This window comes from Hyla sarda, chromosome 4 (genome assembly GCF_029499605.1).
Source record: "Hyla sarda isolate aHylSar1 chromosome 4, aHylSar1.hap1, whole genome shotgun sequence".
In the NCBI taxonomy this organism is placed as follows: domain Eukaryota; kingdom Metazoa; phylum Chordata; class Amphibia; order Anura; family Hylidae; genus Hyla; species Hyla sarda.
Window position 1 is genome coordinate 419,685,809 of NC_079192.1, and position 23,343 is coordinate 419,709,151.

The 23,343-nt window shown below is 55.2% G+C and overlaps 1 protein-coding gene across 2 annotated transcripts in view; it reads right to left on the minus strand.

Moving 5' to 3' along the window:
• The window catches only part of TRIM24 (tripartite motif containing 24), a 107,537-nt gene that overhangs the window by 30,244 nt on the left and 53,950 nt on the right, over positions 1–23,343 (minus strand). For both annotated transcript variants that reach the window (XM_056517972.1, XM_056517971.1), the window contains 6 exons: positions 22,373–22,499; positions 22,230–22,296; positions 21,930–22,104; positions 20,785–21,101; positions 20,404–20,533; positions 20,251–20,325 (listed from right to left, as the gene is read on the minus strand). In XM_056517972.1, the coding sequence (XP_056373947.1) occupies positions 20,251–20,325; positions 20,404–20,533; positions 20,785–21,101; positions 21,930–22,104; positions 22,230–22,296; positions 22,373–22,499 (891 nt within the window). The remainder of the gene's footprint in view (positions 1–20,250; positions 20,326–20,403; positions 20,534–20,784; positions 21,102–21,929; positions 22,105–22,229; positions 22,297–22,372; positions 22,500–23,343) is intronic.

Sequence of the window (23,343 nt, forward strand, 5' to 3'; positions counted from 1 at the left end):
AACTACTACAGGACCTCCCCGACCCTACAACTACTACAGGACCTCCCCGACCCTACAACAACTACTACAGGACCTCCCCCGACCCTACAACAACTACTACAGGACCTCCCCGACCCTACAACAACTACAGGACCTCCCCGACCCTACAACAACTACTACAGGACCTCCCCGACCCTACAACAACTACTACAGGACCTCCCCCGACCCTACAACAACTACTACAGGACCTCCCCCGACCCTACAACAACTACTACAGGACCTCCCCGACCCTACATTAACTACTACAGGACCTCCCCCGACCCTACAACAACTACTACAGGACCTCCCCGACCCTACAACAACTACTACAGGACCTCCCCGACCCTACAACAACTACTACAGGACCTCCCCGACCCTACAACAACTACTACAGGACCTCCCCGACCCTACAACAACTACTACAGGACCTCCCCGACCCTACAACAACTACTACAGGACCTCCCCGACCCTACAACAACTACTACAGGACCTCCCCCGACCCTACAACAACTACTACAGGACCTCCCCCGACCCTACAACAACTACTACAGGACCTCCCCCGACCCTACAACAACTACTACAGGACCTCCCCCGACCCTACAACAACTACTACAGGACCTCCCCCGACCCTACAACAACTACTACAGGACCTCCCCCGACCCTACAACAACTACTACAGGACCACCCCGACCCTACAACAACTACTACAGGACCTCCCCCGACCCTACAACAACTACTACAGGACCTCCCCGACCCTACAACAACTACTACAGGACATCCCCCGACCCTATGATAACTACTACAGGACCTCCCCCGACCCTACAACAACTACTACAGGACCTCCCCCGACCCTACAACAACTACTACAGGACCTCCCCGACCCTACAACAACTACTACAGGACCTCACCCGACCCTACAACAACTACTACAGGACCTCCCCGACCCTACAACAACTACTACAGGACCTCCCCGACCCTACAACAACTACAGGACCTCCCCCAACCCTACAACAACTACTACAGGACCTCCCCGACCCTACAACAACTACTACAGAACCTCCCCGACCCTACAACAACTACTACAGGACCTCCCCGACCCTACAACAACTACTACAGAACCTCCCCGACCCTACAACAACTACTACAGGACCTCCCCGACCCTACAGGACCTCCCCAACCCTACAACAACTACTACAGGACCTCCCCCGACCCTACAACAACTACTACAGGACCTCCCCCGACCCTACAACAACAACTACAGGACCTCCCCCGACCCTACAACAACTACTACAGAACCTCCCCGACCCTACAACAACTACTACAGGACCTCCCCGACCCTACAACAACTACTACAGGACCTCCCCGACCCTACAACAACTACAGGACCTCCCCCGACCCTACAACAACTACTACAGGACCTCCCCCGACCCTACAACAACTACTACAGGACCTCCCCGACCCTACAACAACTACTACAGGACCTCCCCCGACCCTACAACAACTACTACAGGACCTCCCCCGACCCTACAACAACTACTACAGGACCTCCCCCGACCCTACAACAACTACTACAGGACCTCCCCCGACCCTACAACAACTACTACAGGACCTCCCCGACCCTACAACAACTACAGGACCTCCCCGACCCTACATCAACTACTACAGGACATCCCCCGACCCTATGATAACTACTACAGGACCTCCCCCGACCCTACAACAACTACTACAGGACCTCCCCCGACCCTACAACAACTACTACAGGACCTCCCCGACCCTACAACAACTACTACAGGACCTCACCCGACCCTACAACAACTACTACAGGACCTCCCCGACCCTACAACAACTACTACAGGACCTCCCCGACCCTACAACAACTACTACAGAACCTCCCCGACCCTACAACAACTACTACAGGACCTCCCCGACCCTACAGGACCTCCCCAACCCTACAACAACTACTACAGGACCTCCCCCGACCCTACAACAACTACTACAGGACCTCCCCCGACCCTACAACAACTACTACAGGACCTCCTCGACCCTACAACAACAACTACAGGACCTCCCCCGACCCTACAACAACTACTACAGAACCTCCCCGACCCTACAACAACTACTACAGGACCTCCCCGACCCTACAACAACTACAGGACCTCCCCCGACCCTACAACAACTACTACAGGACCTCCCCCGACCCTACAACAACTACTACAGGACCTCCCCCGATCCTACAACAACTACTACAGGACCTCCCCGACCCTACAACAACTACTACAGGACCTCCCCGACCCTACAACAACTACTACAGGACCTCCCCGACCCTACAACAACTACTACAGGACCTCCCCCGACCCTACAACAACTACTACAGGACCTCCCCCGACCCTACAACAACTACTACAGGACCTCCCCCGACCCTACAACAACTACTACAGGACCTCCCCCGACCCTACAACAACTACTACAGGACCTCCCCCGACCCTACAACAACTACTACAGGACCTCCCCCGACCCTACAACAACTACTACAGGACCTCCCCCGACCCTACAACAACTACTACAGGACCTCCCCCGACCCTACAACAACTACTACAGGACATCCCCCGACCCTATGATAACTACTACAGGACCTCCCCCGACCCTACAACAACTACTACAGGACCTCCCCCGACCCTACAACAACTACTACAGGACCTCCCCCGACCCTACAACAACTACTACAGGACCTCCCCCGACCCTACAACAACAACTACAGGACCTCCCCCAACCCTACAACAACTACTACAGAACCTCCCCGACCCTACAACAACTACTACAGGACCTCCCCCGACCCTACAACAACAACTACAGGACCTCCCCGACCCTACAACAACTACTACAGAACCTCCCCGACCCTACAACAACTACTACAGGACCTCCCCCGACCCTACAACAACAACTACAGGACCTCCCCGACCCTACAACAACTACTACAGAACCTCCCCGACCCTACAACAACTACTACAGAACCTCCCCGACCCTACAACAACTACTACAGGACCTCCCCCGACCCTACAACAACTACTACAGGACCTCCCCGACCCTACAACAACTACTACAGAACCTCCCCGACCCTACAACAACTACTACAGGACCTCCCCCGACCCTACAACAACAACTACAGGACCTCCCCCGACCCTACAACAACTACTACAGAACCTCCCCGACCCTACAACAACTACTACAGGACCTCCCCGACCCTACAACAACTACTACAGGACCTCCCCCGACCCTACAACAACTACTACAGGACCTCCCCCGACCCTACAACAACTACTACAGGACCTCCCCCGATCCTACAACAACTACTACAGGACCTCCCCGACCCAACAACAACTACTACAGGACCTCCCCGACCCTACAACAACTACTACAGGACCTCCCCGACCCTACAACAACTACAGGACCTCCCCCGACCCTACAACAACTACTACAGGACCTCCCCCGACCCTACAACAACTACTACAGGACCTCCCCGACCCTACAACAACTACTACAGGACCTCCCCCGACCCTACAACAACTACTACAGGACCTCCCCCGACCCTACAACAACTACTACAGGACCTCCCCCGACCCTACAACAACTACTACAGGACCTCCCCCGACCCTACAACAACTACTACAGGACCTCCCCGACCCTACAACAACTACAGGACCTCCCCGACCCTATGGTAACTACTACAGGACCTCCCCCGATCCTACACTAACTACTACAGGACCTCCCCGACCCTACAACAAACTACTACAGGACCTCCCCGACCCTACAACAACTACTACAGGACCTCCCCCGACCCTACAACAACTACTACAGAACCTCCCCCGACCCTACAACAACTACTACAGGACATCCCCCGACCCTACAACAAACTACTACAGGACCTCCCCGACCCTACAACAACCACTACAGGACCTCCCCGACCCTACAACAACAACTACAGGACCTCCCCGACCCTACAACAACCACTACAGGACCTCCCCCGACCCTACATCAACTACTACAGGACCTCCCCGACCCTACAACAACTACTACAGGACCTCCCCCGACCCTACAACAACTACTACAGGACCTCCCCGACCCTACAACAACAACTACAGGACCTCCCCCGACCCTACAACAACTACTACAGGACCTCCCCCGACCCTACAACAACTACTACAGGACCTCCCCCGACCCTACATCAACTACTACAGGACCTCCCCGACCCTACAACAACTACTACAGGACCTCCCCCGACCCTACAACAACTACTACAGGACCTCCCCGACCCTACAACAACAACTACAGGACCTCCCCCGACCCTACAACAACTACTACAGGACCTCCCCCGACCCTACAACAACTACTACAGGACCTCCCCGACCCTACAACAACTACAGGACCTCCCCCGACCCTACAACAACTACTACAGGACCTCCCCGACCCTACAACAACTACTACAGGACCTCCCCGACCCTACGATAACTACTACAGGACCTCCCCGACCCTACAACTACTACAGGACCTCCCCCGACCCTACAACAACTACAGGACCTCCCCGACCCTACGACAACTACTACAGAACCTCCCCGACCCTACAACAACTACTACAGGACCTCCCCCGACCCTACAACAACTACTACAGAACCTCCCCCGACCCTACAACAACTACTACAGAACCTCCCCGACCCTACAACAACTACTACAGGACCTCCCCCGACCCTACAACAACTACTACAGGACCTCCCCGACCCTACATTAACTACTACAGGACCTCCCCCGACCCTACAACAACTACTACAGGACCTCCCCGACCCTACAACAACAACTACAGGACCTCCCCCGACCCTACAACAACAACTACAGGACCTCCCCGACCCTACAACAACAACTACAGGACCTCCCCCGACCCTACAACAACTACTACAGGACCTCCCCCGACCCTACAACAACTACTACAGGACCTCCCCGACCCTACAACAACTACTACAGAACCTTCCCGACCCTACAACAACTACTACAGGACCTCCCCGACCCTACAACAACAACAACTACAGGACCTCCCCCGACCCTACAACAACAACTACAGGACATCCCCCGACCCTACAGGACCTCCCCCGACCCTACAACAACTACTACAGGACCTCCCCGACCCTACAACAACAACTACAGGACCTCCCCGACCCTACAACAACTACTACAGGACCTCCCCCGACCCTACAACAACTACTACAGGACCTCCCCCGACCCTACAACAACTACTACAGAACCTCCCCCGACCCTACAACAACTACTACAGGACCTCCCCCGACCCTACAACAACTACTACAGAACCTCCCCCGACCCTACAACAACTACTACAGGACCTCCCCGACCCTACAACAACTACTACAGAACCTCCCCGACCCTACAACATCTACTACAGGACCTCCCCCGACCCTACAACAACTACTACAGGACCTCCCCGACCCTACAACAACTACTACAGGACCTCCCCCGACCCTACAACAACTACTACAGGACCTCCCCCGACCCTACAACAACTACTACAGGACCTCCCCGACCCTATGGTAACTACTACAGGACCTCCCCCGACCCTACAACAACTACTACAGAACCTCCCCGACCCTACAACAACTACTACAGGACCTCCCCCGACCCTACAACAACAACTACAGGACCTCCCCCGACCCTACAACAACAACTACAGGACCTCCCCCGACCCTACGACAACTACAGGACCTCCCCGACCCTACAACAACAACTACAGGACCTTCCCGACCCTATGGTAACTATTACAGGACCTCCCCGACCCTACAACAACAACTACAGGACCTCCCCGACCCTACAACAACAACTACAGGACCTCCCCGACCCTACAACAACTACTACAGGACCTCCCCGACCCTACAACAACTACTACAGGACCTCCCCCGACCCTATGATAACTACTACAGGACCTCCCCGACCCTACAACAACTACTACGAGGACCTCCCCGACCCTACATTAACTACTACAGGACCTCCCCCGACCCTACAACAACTACTACAGGACCTCCCCCGACCCTACAACAACTACTACAGGACCTCCCCGACCCTATGATAACTACTACAGGACCTCCCCGACCCTACAACAACTACTACAGGACCTCCCCCGACCCTACAACAACTACTACAGAACCTTCCCGACCCTACAACAACTACTACAGGACCTCCCCCGACCCTATGATAACTACTACAGGACCTCCCCGACCCTACAACAACTACTACGAGGACCTCCCCGACCCTATGATAACTACTACAGGACCTCCCCGACCCTACAACAACTACTACAGGACCTCCCCCGACCCTACAACAACTACTACAGGACCTCCCCCGACCCTACAACAACTACTACAGGACCTCCCCGACCCTATGATAACTACTACAGGACCTCCCCGAACCTACAACAACTACTACAGGACCTCCCCGACCCTATGATAACTACTACAGGACCTCCCCGAACCTACAACAACTACTACAGGACCTCCCCCGACCCTACAACAACTACTACAGGACCTCCCCCGACCCTACAACAACTACTACAGGACCTCCCCCGACCCTACAACAACTACTACAGGACCTCCCCCGACCCTACAACAACTACTACAGGACCTCCCCCGATCCTACACTAACTACTACAGGACCTCCCCCGATCCTACACTAACTACTACAGGACCTCCCCGACCCTACAACAACTACTACAGGACCTCCCCCGACCCTACGACAACTACTACAGGACCTCCCCAACCTTAGGACAACTACTACAGGACCTCTCCCGACCCTACGACAACTACTACAGGACCTCCCCGACCCTACAACAACTACTACAGGACCTCCCCCGACCCTACAACAACTACTACAGGACCTCCCCCGACCCTACAACAACAACTACAGGACCTCCCCCGACCCTACAACAACTACTACAGGACCTCCCCCGACCCTACAACAACTACTACAGGACCTCCCCCGACCCTACAACAACTACTACAGGACCTCCCCGACCCTACAACAACTACTACAGGACCTCCCCCGACCCTACAACAACTACTACAGGACCTCCCCGACCCTACAACAACTACTACAGGACTTCCCCCGACCCTACAACAACTACTACAGGACCTCCCCCGACCCTACAACAACTACTACAGGACCTCCCCCGACCCTACAACAACTACTACAGGACCTCCCCCGACCCTACAACAACTACTACAGGACCTCCCCCGACCCTACGACAACTACTACAGGACCTCCCCAACCTTAGGACAACTACTACAGGACCTCCCCCGACCCTACGATAACTACTACAGGACCTCCCCCGACCCTACGACAACTACTACAGGACCTCCCCAACCTTAGGACAACTACTACAGGACCTCCCCCGACCCTACAACAACTACTACAGGACCTCCCCGACCCTACGACAACTACTACAGGACCTCCTCGACCCTACAACAACTACTACAGGACCTCCCCGACCCTACGACAACTACTACAGGACCTCCCCCGACCCTACAACAACTACTACAGGACCTCCCCCAATCCTACAACAACTACTACAGGACCTCCCCCGACCCTACAACAACTACAGGACCTCCCCCGACCCTACAACAACTACTACAGGACCTCCCCGACCCTACAACTACTACAGGACCTCCCCCGACCCTACAACAACTACTACAGGACCTCCCCCGACCCTACAACTACTACAGGACCTCCCCCGACCCTACAACAACTACTACAGGACCTCCCCCGATCCTACAACAACTACTACAGGACCTCCTCGACCCTACAACAACTACTACAGGACCTCTCCCGACCCTACAACAACTACTACAGAACCTCCCCCGACCCTACAACAACTACTACAGGACCTCCCCCGATCCTACACTAACTACTACAGGACCTCACCGACCCTACAACAACTACTACAGGACCTCCCCCGATCCTACAACAACTACTACAGGACCTCCCCCGACCCTACAACAACTACTACAGGACCTCCCCAACCTTAGGACAACTACTACATGACCTCTCCCGACCCTACAACAACCACTACAGGACCTCCCCCGACCCTACAACAACTACTACAGGACCTCCCCCGACCCTACAACAACTACTACAGGACCTCCCCGACCCTACAACAACTACTACAGGACCTCCCCCGATCCTACAACAACTACTACAGGACCTCCCCGACCCTACAACTACTACAGGACCTCCCCCGACCCTACAACAACTACTACAGGACCTCCCCGACCCTACAACAACTACAGGACCTCCCCCAACCCTACAACAACTACTACAGGACCTCCCCGACCCTACAACAACTACTACAGGACCTCCCCCGACCCTACAACAACTACTACAGGACCTCCCCGACCCTACAACAACTACTACAGGACCTCCCCGACCCTACAACAACTACTACAGGACCTCCCCGACCCTACAACAACTACTACAGGACCTCCCCGACCCTACAACAACTACTACAGGACCTCCCCCGACCCTACAACAACTACTACAGGACCTCCCCGACACTACAACAACTACTACAGGACCTCCCCCAACCCTACAACAACTACTACAGGACCTCCCCCGACCCTACAACAACTACTACAGGACCTCCCTGTCCTTACAACTACAGGACCTCCTCCGACCCTACAACAACTACTACAGGACCTCCCCCGACCCTACATCAACTACTACAGGACCTCCCCCGACCCTACAACAACTACTACAGGACCTCCCCCGACCCTACAACAACTACTACAGGACCTCCCCCGACCCTACAACAACTACTACAGGACCTCCCCGACCCTACAACAACTACTACAGGACATCCCCCGACCCTATGATAACTACTACAGGACCTCCCCCGACCCTACAACAACTACTACAGGACCTCCCCCGACCCTACAACAACTACTACAGGACCTCCCCGACCCTACAACAACTACTACAGGACCTCCCCCGACCCTACAACAACTACTACAGGACCTCCCCGACCCTACAACAACTACTACAGGACCTCCCCGACCCTACAACAACTACTACAGAACCTCCCCCGACCCTACAGGACCTCCCCCGACCCTACAACAACTACTACAGGACCTCCCCGACCCTACAACAACTACTACAGGACCTCCCCCGACCCTACAACAACTACTACAGGACCTCCCCGACCCTACAACAACTACTACAGGACCTCCCCGACCCTACAACAACTACTACAGGACCTCCCCCGACCCTACAACAACCACTACAGGACCTCCCCCGACCCTACAACAACTACTACAGGACCTCCCCGACCCTACAACAACTACTACAGGACCTCCCCGACCCTACAACAACTACTACAGGACCTCCCCCGACCCTACAACAACTACTACAGGACCTCCCCAACCTTAGGACAACTACTACAGGACCTCCCCAACCTTAGGACAACTACTACAGGACCTCTCCCGACCCTACGACAACTACTACAGGACCTCCCCGACCCTACAACAACTACTACAGGACCTCCCCAACCTTAGGACAACTACTACAGGACCTCTCCCGACCCTACGACAACTACTACAGGACCTCCCCGATCCTACAACAACCACTACAGGACCTCCCCGACCCTACAACAACTACTACAGGACCTCCCCCGACCCTACAACAACCACTACAGGACCTCCCCGACCCTACAACAACTACTACAGGACCTCCCCGACCCTACAACAACCACTACAGGACCTCCCCCGACCCTACAACAACTACTACAGGACCTCCCCGACCCTACAACAACTACTACAGGACCTCCCCCGACCCTACAACAACTACTACAGGACCTCCCCGACCCTACAACTACTACAGGACCTCCCCGACCCTACAACAACTACTACAGGACCTCCCCCGACCCTACAACAACTACTACAGGACCTCCCCGACCCTACAACAACTACAGGACCTCCCCGACCCTACAACAACTACTACAGGACCTCCCCGACCCTACAACAACTACTACAGGACCTCCCCCGACCCTACAACAACTACTACAGGACCTCCCCCGACCCTACAACAACTACTACAGGACCTCCCCGACCCTACATTAACTACTACAGGACCTCCCCGACCCTACAACAACTACTACAGGACCTCCCCGACCCTACAACAACTACTACAGGACCTCCCCGACCCTACAACAACTACTACAGGACCTCCCCGACCCTACAACAACTACTACAGGACCTCCCCGACCCTACAACAACTACTACAGGACCTCCCCGACCCTACAACAACTACTACAGGACCTCCCCGACCCTACAACAACTACTACAGGACCTCCCCCGACCCTACAACAACTACTACAGGACCTCCCCCGACCCTACAACAACTACTACAGGACCTCCCCCGACCCTACAACAACTACTACAGGACCTCCCCCGACCCTACAACAACTACTACAGGACCTCCCCCGACCCTACAACAACTACTACAGGACCTCCCCCGACCCTACAACAACTACTACAGGACCACCCCGACCCTACAACAACTACTACAGGACCTCCCCCGACCCTACAACAACTACTACAGGACCTCCCCGACCCTACAACAACTACTACAGGACATCCCCCGACCCTATGATAACTACTACAGGACCTCCCCCGACCCTACAACAACTACTACAGGACCTCCCCCGACCCTACAACAACTACTACAGGACCTCCCCGACCCTACAACAACTACTACAGGACCTCACCCGACCCTACAACAACTACTACAGGACCTCCCCGACCCTACAACAACTACTACAGGACCTCCCCGACCCTACAACAACTACAGGACCTCCCCCAACCCTACAACAACTACTACAGGACCTCCCCGACCCTACAACAACTACTACAGAACCTCCCCGACCCTACAACAACTACTACAGGACCTCCCCGACCCTACAACAACTACTACAGAACCTCCCCGACCCTACAACAACTACTACAGGACCTCCCCGACCCTACAGGACCTCCCCAACCCTACAACAACTACTACAGGACCTCCCCCGACCCTACAACAACTACTACAGGACCTCCCCCGACCCTACAACAACAACTACAGGACCTCCCCCGACCCTACAACAACTACTACAGAACCTCCCCGACCCTACAACAACTACTACAGGACCTCCCCGACCCTACAACAACTACTACAGGACCTCCCCGACCCTACAACAACTACAGGACCTCCCCCGACCCTACAACAACTACTACAGGACCTCCCCCGACCCTACAACAACTACTACAGGACCTCCCCGACCCTACAACAACTACTACAGGACCTCCCCCGACCCTACAACAACTACTACAGGACCTCCCCCGACCCTACAACAACTACTACAGGACCTCCCCCGACCCTACAACAACTACTACAGGACCTCCCCCGACCCTACAACAACTACTACAGGACCTCCCCGACCCTACAACAACTACAGGACCTCCCCGACCCTACATCAACTACTACAGGACATCCCCCGACCCTATGATAACTACTACAGGACCTCCCCCGACCCTACAACAACTACTACAGGACCTCCCCCGACCCTACAACAACTACTACAGGACCTCCCCGACCCTACAACAACTACTACAGGACCTCACCCGACCCTACAACAACTACTACAGGACCTCCCCGACCCTACAACAACTACTACAGGACCTCCCCGACCCTACAACAACTACTACAGAACCTCCCCGACCCTACAACAACTACTACAGGACCTCCCCGACCCTACAGGACCTCCCCAACCCTACAACAACTACTACAGGACCTCCCCCGACCCTACAACAACTACTACAGGACCTCCCCCGACCCTACAACAACTACTACAGGACCTCCTCGACCCTACAACAACAACTACAGGACCTCCCCCGACCCTACAACAACTACTACAGAACCTCCCCGACCCTACAACAACTACTACAGGACCTCCCCGACCCTACAACAACTACAGGACCTCCCCCGACCCTACAACAACTACTACAGGACCTCCCCCGACCCTACAACAACTACTACAGGACCTCCCCCGATCCTACAACAACTACTACAGGACCTCCCCGACCCTACAACAACTACTACAGGACCTCCCCGACCCTACAACAACTACTACAGGACCTCCCCGACCCTACAACAACTACTACAGGACCTCCCCCGACCCTACAACAACTACTACAGGACCTCCCCCGACCCTACAACAACTACTACAGGACCTCCCCCGACCCTACAACAACTACTACAGGACCTCCCCCGACCCTACAACAACTACTACAGGACCTCCCCCGACCCTACAACAACTACTACAGGACCTCCCCCGACCCTACAACAACTACTACAGGACCTCCCCCGACCCTACAACAACTACTACAGGACCTCCCCCGACCCTACAACAACTACTACAGGACATCCCCCGACCCTATGATAACTACTACAGGACCTCCCCCGACCCTACAACAACTACTACAGGACCTCCCCCGACCCTACAACAACTACTACAGGACCTCCCCCGACCCTACAACAACTACTACAGGACCTCCCCCGACCCTACAACAACTACTACAGGACCTCCCCCGACCCTACAACAACAACTACAGGACCTCCCCCAACCCTACAACAACTACTACAGAACCTCCCCGACCCTACAACAACTACTACAGGACCTCCCCCGACCCTACAACAACAACTACAGGACCTCCCCGACCCTACAACAACTACTACAGAACCTCCCCGACCCTACAACAACTACTACAGGACCTCCCCCGACCCTACAACAACAACTACAGGACCTCCCCGACCCTACAACAACTACTACAGAACCTCCCCGACCCTACAACAACTACTACAGAACCTCCCCGACCCTACAACAACTACTACAGGACCTCCCCCGACCCTACAACAACTACTACAGGACCTCCCCGACCCTACAACAACTACTACAGAACCTCCCCGACCCTACAACAACTACTACAGGACCTCCCCGACCCTACAACAACTACTACAGGACCTCCCCCGACCCTACAACAACTACTACAGGACCTCCCCCGACCCTACAACAACAACTACAGGACCTCCCCCGACCCTACAACAACTACTACAGAACCTCCCCGACCCTACAACAACTACTACAGGACCTCCCCGACCCTACAACAACTACTACAGGACCTCCCCCGACCCTACAACAACTACTACAGGACCTCCCCCGACCCTACAACAACTACTACAGGACCTCCCCCGATCCTACAACAACTACTACAGGACCTCCCCGACCCAACAACAACTACTACAGGACCTCCCCGACCCTACAACAACTACTACAGGACCTCCCCGACCCTACAACAACTACAGGACCTCCCCCGACCCTACAACAACTACTACAGGACCTCCCCCGACCCTACAACAACTACTACAGGACCTCCCCGACCCTACAACAACTACTACAGGACCTCCCCCGACCCTACAACAACTACTACAGGACCTCCCCCGACCCTACAACAACTACTACAGGACCTCCCCCGACCCTACAACAACTACTACAGGACCTCCCCCGACCCTACAACAACTACTACAGGACCTCCCCGACCCTACAACAACTACTACAGGACCTCCCCGACCCTACAACAACTACAGGACCTCCCCGACCCTATGGTAACTACTACAGGACCTCCCCCGATCCTACACTAACTACTACAGGACCTCCCCGACCCTACAACAAACTACTACAGGACCTCCCCGACCCTACAACAACTACTACAGGACCTCCCCCGACCCTACAACAACTACTACAGAACCTCCCCCGACCCTACAACAACTACTACAGGACATCCCCCGACCCTACAACAAACTACTACAGGACCTCCCCGACCCTACAACAACCACTACAGGACCTCCCCGACCCTACAACAACAACTACAGGACCTCCCCGACCCTACAACAACCACTACAGGACCTCCCCCGACCCTACATCAACTACTACAGGACCTCCCCGACCCTACAACAACTACTACAGGACCTCCCCCGACCCTACAACAACTACTACAGGACCTCCCCGACCCTACAACAACAACTACAGGACCTCCCCCGACCCTACAACAACTACTACAGGACCTCCCCCGACCCTACAACAACTACTACAGGACCTCCCCCGACCCTACATCAACTACTACAGGACCTCCCCGACCCTACAACAACTACTACAGGACCTCCCCCGACCCTACAACAACTACTACAGGACCTCCCCGACCCTACAACAACAACTACAGGACCTCCCCGACCCTACAACAACTACTACAGGACCTCCCCCGACCCTACAACAACTACTACAGGACCTCCCCGACCCTACAACAACTACAGGACCTCCCCCGACCCTACAACAACTACTACAGGACCTCCCCGACCCTACAACAACTACTACAGGACCTCCCCGACCCTACGATAACTACTACAGGACCTCCCCGACCCTACAACTACTACAGGACCTCCCCCGACCCTACAACAACTACAGGACCTCCCCGACCCTACGACAACTACTACAGAACCTCCCCGACCCTACAACAACTACTACAGGACCTCCCCCGACCCTACAACAACTACTACAGAACCTCCCCCGACCCTACAACAACTACTACAGAACCTCCCCGACCCTACAACAACTACTACAGGACCTCCCCCGACCCTACAACAACTACTACAGGACCTCCCCGACCCTACATTAACTACTACAGGACCTCCCCCGACCCTACAACAACTACTACAGGACCTCCCCGACCCTACAACAACAACTACAGGACCTCCCCCGACCCTACAACAACAACTACAGGACCTCCCCGACCCTACAACAACAACTACAGGACCTCCCCCGACCCTACAACAACTACTACAGGACCTCCCCCGACCCTACAACAACTACTACAGGACCTCCCCGACCCTACAACAACTACTACAGAACCTTCCCGACCCTACAACAACTACTACAGGACCTCCCCGACCCTACAACAACAACAACTACAGGACCTCCCCCGACCCTACAACAACAACTACAGGACATCCCCCGACCCTACAGGACCTCCCCCGACCCTACAACAACTACTACAGGACCTCCCCCGACCCTACAACAACTACTACAGGACCTCCCCGACCCTACAACAACAACTACAGGACCTCCCCGACCCTACAACAACTACTACAGGACCTCCCCCGACCCTACAACAACTACTACAGGACCTCCCCCGACCCTACAACAACTACTACAGAACCTCCCCCGACCCTACAACAACTACTACAGGACCTCCCCCGACCCTACAACAACTACTACAGAACCTCCCCCGACCCTACAACAACTACTACAGGACCTCCCCGACCCTACAACAACTACTACAGAACCTCCCCGACCCTACAACATCTACTACAGGACCTCCCCCGACCCTACAACAACTACTACAGGACCTCCCCGACCCTACAACAACTACTACAGGACCTCCCCCGACCCTACAACAACTACTACAGGACCTCCCCCGACCCTACAACAACTACTACAGGACCTCCCCGACCCTATGGTAACTACTACAGGACCTCCCCCGACCCTACAACAACTACTACAGAACCTCCCCGACCCTACAACAACTACTACAGGACCTCCCCCGACCCTACAACAACAACTACAGGACCTCCCCCGACCCTACAACAACAACTACAGGACCTCCCCCGACCCTACGACAACTACAGGACCTCCCCGACCCTACAACAACAACTACAGGACCTTCCCGACCCTATGGTAACTATTACAGGACCTCCCCGACCCTACAACAACAACTACAGGACCTCCCCGACCCTACAACAACAACTACAGGACCTCCCCGACCCTACAACAACTACTACAGGACCTCCCCGACCCTACAACAACTACTACAGGACCTCCCCCGACCCTACAACAACAACTACAGGACCTCCCCGACCCTACAACAACTACTACAGGACCTCCCCGACCCTACAACAACTACTACAGGACCTCCCCGACCCTACAACAACTACTACAGAACCTCCCCCGACCCTACAACAACTACTACAGGACCTCCCCCGACCCTACAACAACTACTACAGGACCTCCCCCGACCCTACAACAACTACTACAGAACCTCCCCCGACCCTACAACAACTACTACAGGACCTCCCCGACCCTACAACAACAACTACAGGACCTCCCCGACCCTACAACAACAACTACAGGACCTCCCCCGACCCTACAACAACTACTACAGGACCTCCCCCGACCCTACAACAACTACTACAGGACCTCCCCCGACCCTACAACAACTACTACAGGACCTCCCCCGACCCTACAACAACTACTACAGGACCTCCCCGACCCTACAACTACTACAGGACCTCCCCCGACCCTACAACAACTACAGGACCTCCCCGACCCTACAACAACTACAGGACCTCCCCCGACCCTACAACAACTACTACAGGACCTCCCCCGACCCTACAACAACTACTACAGGACCTCCCCGACCCTACAACTACTACAGGACCTCCCCGACCCTACAACAACTACTACAGGACCTCCCCCGACCCTACAACAACTACTACAGGACCTCCCCGACCCTACAACAACTACTACAGGACCTCCCCGACCCTACAACAACTACTACAGGACCTCCCCCGACCCTACAACAACTACTACAGGACCTCCCCGATCCTACAACTACTACAGGACCTCCCCCGACCCTACAACAACAACTACAGAACCTCCCCGACCCTATGATAACTACTATAGGACCTCCCCGACCCTACAACAACTACTACAGGACCTCCCCCGACCCTACAACAACTACTACAGGACCTCCCCCGACCCTACAACAACTACTACAGGACCTCCCCCGACCCTACACTAACTACTACAGGACCTCCCCCGACCCTACAACAACTACTACAGGACCTCCCCGACCCTACAACAACTACTACAGGACCTCCCCCGACCCTACAACAACTACTACAGGACCTCCCCCGACCCTACAACAACTACTACAGGACCTCCCCGACCCTACAACAACCACTACAGAACCTCCCCGACCCTACAACAACAACTACAGAACCTCCCCGACCCTACAACAACTACTACAGGACCTCCCCCGATCCTACAACAACTACTACAGGACCTCCCCCGACCCTACAACAACTACTACAGGACCTCCCCCGACCCTACAACAACTACTACAGGACCTCCCCGACCCTACAACAACTACTACAGGACCTCCCCGACCCTACAACAACTACTACAGGACCTCCCCCGACCCTACAACAACTACTACAGGACCTCCCCCGACTCTACAACAACTACTACAGGACCTCCCCCGACCCTACAACAACTACTACAGGACCTCCCCCGACCCTACAACAACTACTACAGGACCTCCCCGACCCTACAACAACTACTACAGGACCTCCCCCGATCCTACAACAACTACTACAGGACCTCCCCCGACCCTACAACAACTACTACAGGACCTCCCCCGACCCTACAACAACTACTACAGGACCTCCCCCGACCCTACAACAACTACTACAGAACCTCCCCCGACCCTACGACAACTACTACAGAACCTCCCCCGACCCTACGACAACTACTACAGGACCTCCCCGACCCTACAACAACTACTACAGGACCTCCCCCGACCCTACAACAACTACTACAGAACCTCCCCGACCCTACAACAACTACTACAGGACCTCCCCCGACCCTACAACAACTACTACAGGACCTCCCCGACCCTACAACAACTACTACAGGACCTCCCCCGACCCTACAACAACTACTACAGGACCTCCCCGACCCTACAACAACTACTACAGGACCTCCCCCGACCCTACAACAACTACTACAGGACCTCCCCCGACCCTACAACAACAACTACAGGACCTCCCCCGACCCTACAACAACAACTACTACAGGACCTCCCCCGACCCTACAACAACTACTACAGGACCTCCCCGACCCTACGACAACTACAGGACCTCCCCGACCCTACAACAACTACTACAGGACCTCCCCGACCCTACAACAACTACTACAGGACCTCCCCCGACCCTACAACAACTACTACAGGACCTCCCCGACCCTACAACAACTACAGGACCTCCCCCGACCCTACAACAACTACTACAGGACCTCCCCGACCCTGCAACAACTACTACAGGACCTCCCCGACCCTACGATAACTACTACAGGACATCCCTCGACCCTACAACAACTACTACAGGACCTCCCCCGACCCTACAACAACTACAGGACCTCCCCGACCCTACGACAACTACTACAGAACCTCCCCGACCCTACAACAACTACTACAGGACCTCCCCCGACCCTACAACAACTACTACAGGACCTCCCCGACCCTACAACAACTACTACAGGACCTCCCCGACCCTACAACAACTACTACAGAACCTCCCCGACCCTACAACAACTACTACAGGACCTCCCCGACCCTACAACAACTACTACAGAACCTCCCCGACCCTACAACAACAACTACAGGACCTCCCCCGACCCTACAACAACTACTACAGGACCTCCCCCGACCCTACAACAACTACTACAGGACCTCCCCCGACCCTACAACAACTACTACAGGACCTCTCCCGACCCTACGACAACTACTACAGGACCTCCCCCGACCCTACGACAACTACTACAGGACCTCCCCGACCCTACGACAACTACTACAGGACCTCCCCGACCCTACAACAACAACTACAGGACCTCCCCCGACCCTACAACAACAACTACAGGACCTCCCCGACCCTACAACAACAACTACAGGACCTCCCCGACCCTACAACAACTACTACAGGACCTCCCCCGACCCTACAACAACTACTACAGGACCTCCCCCGACCCTACAACAACAACTACAGGACCTCCCCGACCCTACAACAACAACTACAGGACCTCCCCGACCCTACAACAACTACTACAGGACCTCCCCCGACCCTACAACAACAACTACAGGACCTCCCCGACCCTACAACAACAACTACAGAACCTCCCCGACCCTATGATAACTACTATAGGACCTCCCCGACCCTACAACAACTACTACAGGACCTCCCCCGACCCTACAACAACTACTACAGGACCTCCCCCGACCCTACAACAACTACTACAGGACCTCCCCCGACCCTACAACAACTACTACAGGACCTCCCCCGACCCTACAACAACTACTACAGGACCTCCCCCGACCCTACAACAACTACTACAGGACCTCCCCCGACCCTACAACAACTACTACAGAACCTCCCCCGACCCTACGACAACTACTACAGGACCTCCCCGACCCTACAACAACTACTACAGGACCTCCCCCGACCCTACAACAACTACTACAGAACCTCCCCGACCCTACAACAACTACTACAGGACCTCCCCCGACCCTACAACAACTACTACAGGACCTCCCCGACCCTACAACAACTACTACAGGACCTCCCCCGACCCTACAACAACTACTACAGGACCTCCCCCGACCCTACAACAACTACTACAGAACCTCCCCGACCCTACAACAACTACTACAGGACCTCCCCCGACCCTACAACAACTACTACAGGACCTCCCCCGACCCTACAACAACTACTACAGGACCTCCCCGACCCTACAACAACTACTACAGGACCTCCCCCGACCCTACAACAACTACTACAGGACCTCCCCCGACCCTACAACAACTACTACAGGACCTCCCCCGACCCTACAACAACAACTACAGGACCTCCCCCGACCCTACAACAACAACTACTACAGGACCTCCCCGACCCTACAACATCTACTACAGGACCTCCCCGACCCTACAACAACTACTACAGGACCTCCTCGACCCTACAACAACTACTACAGGACCTCCCCGACCCTACGACAACTACTACAGAACCTCCCCCGACCCTACAACAACAACTACTACAGGACCTCCCCCGACCCTACAACAACTACTACAGAACCTCCCCCGACCCTACGACAACTACTACAGGACCTCCCCGACCCTACAACAACTACTACAGGACCTCCCCGACCCTACAACAACTACTACAGGACCTCCCCCGACCCTACGACAACTACTACAGGCAGAGATGTCTTACCGTGAGAGGGACGGGGTCTTGGAAGGGCAGGCTCATCTCGTGACAGAACAGGTACAGGAGGATCCGCTCGCACTTCTGTGGAAACAATACAGGGGGTGAGGGGGTTAGTCTCAGAGCCGCCATATTTACCAGACTGATGGGGGCGACACTTACTCTCTGGTCAACCGGCGGCATGATGGCCACCACCCCGAGCTTCCTCTTCTCCGCCAGCGCTGGGTCGTCGCAGTCATATTCCACTTCCGGTTTGTTGAGATCCCGGCAGAAGGTGCAGAACCACTCACCGCTGCGACAGAACAGAGGGCGGAGTCATACATGTGGGCGGAGTCAGACAACATGTGGGCGGAGTCAAACACATGGGTGGAGTAATGCAGCTAATACATAGATACTGTTCTAAACAATGTATCTCCGGCTGTTACAAAACTACAACTCCCAGCATGGCCAGACAGCCTGGAAAGAGATCTGTGCTGAAAATTGTAGCCTACACTGATACATTGTAACAAACGCACAGCAGTGAGAAGTAAGCCAGTTCCTGACCTGGGGAAGTTCAATAGAGTGGGCACATGGCAGGAGAGGTGGAAGACCTTGGGGCACTTGTCGCAGCAGAGCAGTTCGCCCCCGTTCTGGCAAACGGCGCACCAGTCCTCGTTGGGGTCGTCTTCCTTCCCGCCGCTCTCTGTCACGTGGATCTGGGACATCCAGTCATTGGATCCTGACATGGACCCCTCCTGTAGGACGTGGCGGTCCCCGGTGCTGTCTGGGGTGTCCCTCCGGGGCCCCGCATCCGGTTTGGTGGTGCGGTTGGCATTTCTGTCGAGCAGCATGGATGTGAGGATGCTGGCTGAGTAATTGGACTGCAAGAGAGGAGGAGCATGTGATCAGTGAGAGATGGAAAACGGGACCACCCCCCCCCCGCCCCCAAGATGGACAGTGGGACCACCCCCCGCCCCCGAGATGGACAATGGGACCACCCCCCCAGCCCTCAAGATGGACAGTGGGACCACCCCCCGCCCCCGAGATGGACAATGGGACCACCCCCCCCAGCCCTCAAGATGGACAGTGGGACCACCCCACCGGCAACGAGATGAACGTGACCGACCCCGCCACAAGATGTACAGCAGGACCCACCACCACCCCCAAAATGGAAAACCGAACTCACTCCCGCCCCCAAGATGGACAACGGGACCATCCCCGCCCCCAAGATGGACAACAGGACCATCCCCACCCCCCAGATAGCCAACGGGACAAACCTGATGGCCAACGGGACCACCCCCGCCATGAGATGTACAGCAGGACCAATCAGATGGACAAGACCACCTCCTGCCCCGAGATGGACAACAGACGTACCCCCCCCCTGTCCCGAGACGTACAGCAGGACCAACGTGATGGCCGACGGGACCCCGACCACCTCCGAGACGGCCGACGGGACCCCGACCACCCCCGAGACGGCCGACGGGACCCCGACCACCCCCGAGACGGCCGACGGGACCCCGACCACCCCCGAGACGGCTGACAGGACCATGACCCCCCCCCCCCCCCCAAGAGACGGACAACGGGACCACGACCACCCCCGAGACGGACAACAGGACCCTCCCGCCCCTGAGATGTACAATGGGACCAACCCCTGCCCCCAAGATGATCAATAGGACCACCAATGCCCCCTCCCTCCAGGATCCTCTTACGGTGTGTGCACGCTGCTGTTGGCGCCGGTTTGCCTGCTTCACGACCACCACAGGATAGTCGAGCGACTCGCTGTCCACGCTGTTCTCGGACTTTATCTTGATGGGCTCCAGTCTGACCACCGGCACTCGGTGAGTGGAGTCGGCCCCGCCGCTCGGTTTACTGAAAGACCCCGTGCTGCAAAACACCAGATCACAAGACTCAAATACAGGTCTCTGCTCCTGACATTCTCTGCGCTGCTGGGAAACCCTGCCCCCTCCTAAGTAATACTCTTCTGGAGGACATCCTGAGTGTGCACTTACCTCTCCCGGCTGCCCACGCTGGATGCACTTGAAGTGCGGATAGGAGGATGAACGCCGGCCATGGACCCTGAGAGGAGAGGGGATAGTCACACGGAGGGTCGGGGGGTTATGGGGGTCATTATACAAGACGTCACATTCTGTACCTAACGGTGACGGCACCGAGGAGTTGGGGGACTGGACCGTCCGATGCGCCATGCGCTGCTGGTGACTCTCCATAGCCAGGTCCCTGCGCATCATCTTATCCATCAAGACGTGATCAGTGCTATCGATCTGTATAGGGAGGATAGATTGTGAGCTCCTGGGGTCAGGGATGATGGGAGTGATACATTGTATGATAGGAGATTAGATTGTGAGCTCCTGGGGTCAGGGATGATGGGAGTGATACATTGTATGATAGGAGATTAGATTGTGATCTCCTGGGGTCAGGGATGATGGGAGTGATACATTGTATGATAGGAGATTAGATTGTGAGCTCCTGGGGTCAGGGATGATGGGAGTGATACATTGTATGATAGGAGATTAGATTGTGAGCTCCTGGGGTCAGGGATGATGGGAGTGATACATTGTATGAGATAGGAGATTAGATTGTGATCTCCTACGGTCAGGGATGATGGGAGTGATACATTGTATGATAGGAGATTAGATTGTGATCTTCTGGGGTCAGGGATGATGGGAGTGATACATTGTATGATAGGAGATTAGATTGTGATCTCCTGGGGTCAGGGATGATGGGAGTGATACATTGTATGTGATAGGAGATTAGATTGTGAGTTCCTGGGGTCAGGGATGATGGGAGTGATACATTGTATGAGATAGGAGATTAGATTGTGATCTCCTACGGTCAGGGATGATGGGAGTGATACATTGTATGATAGGAGATTAGATTGTGATCTTCTGGGGTCAGGGATGATGGGAGTGATACATTGTATGATAGGAGATTAGATTGTGATCTCCTGGGGTCAGGGATGATGGGAGTGATACATTGTATGATAGGAGATTAGATTGTGATCTCCTACGGTCAGGGATGATGGGAGTGATACATTGTATGTGATAGGAGATTAGATTGTGATCTCCTGGGGTCAGAGATGATGGGAGTGATACATTGTATGATAGG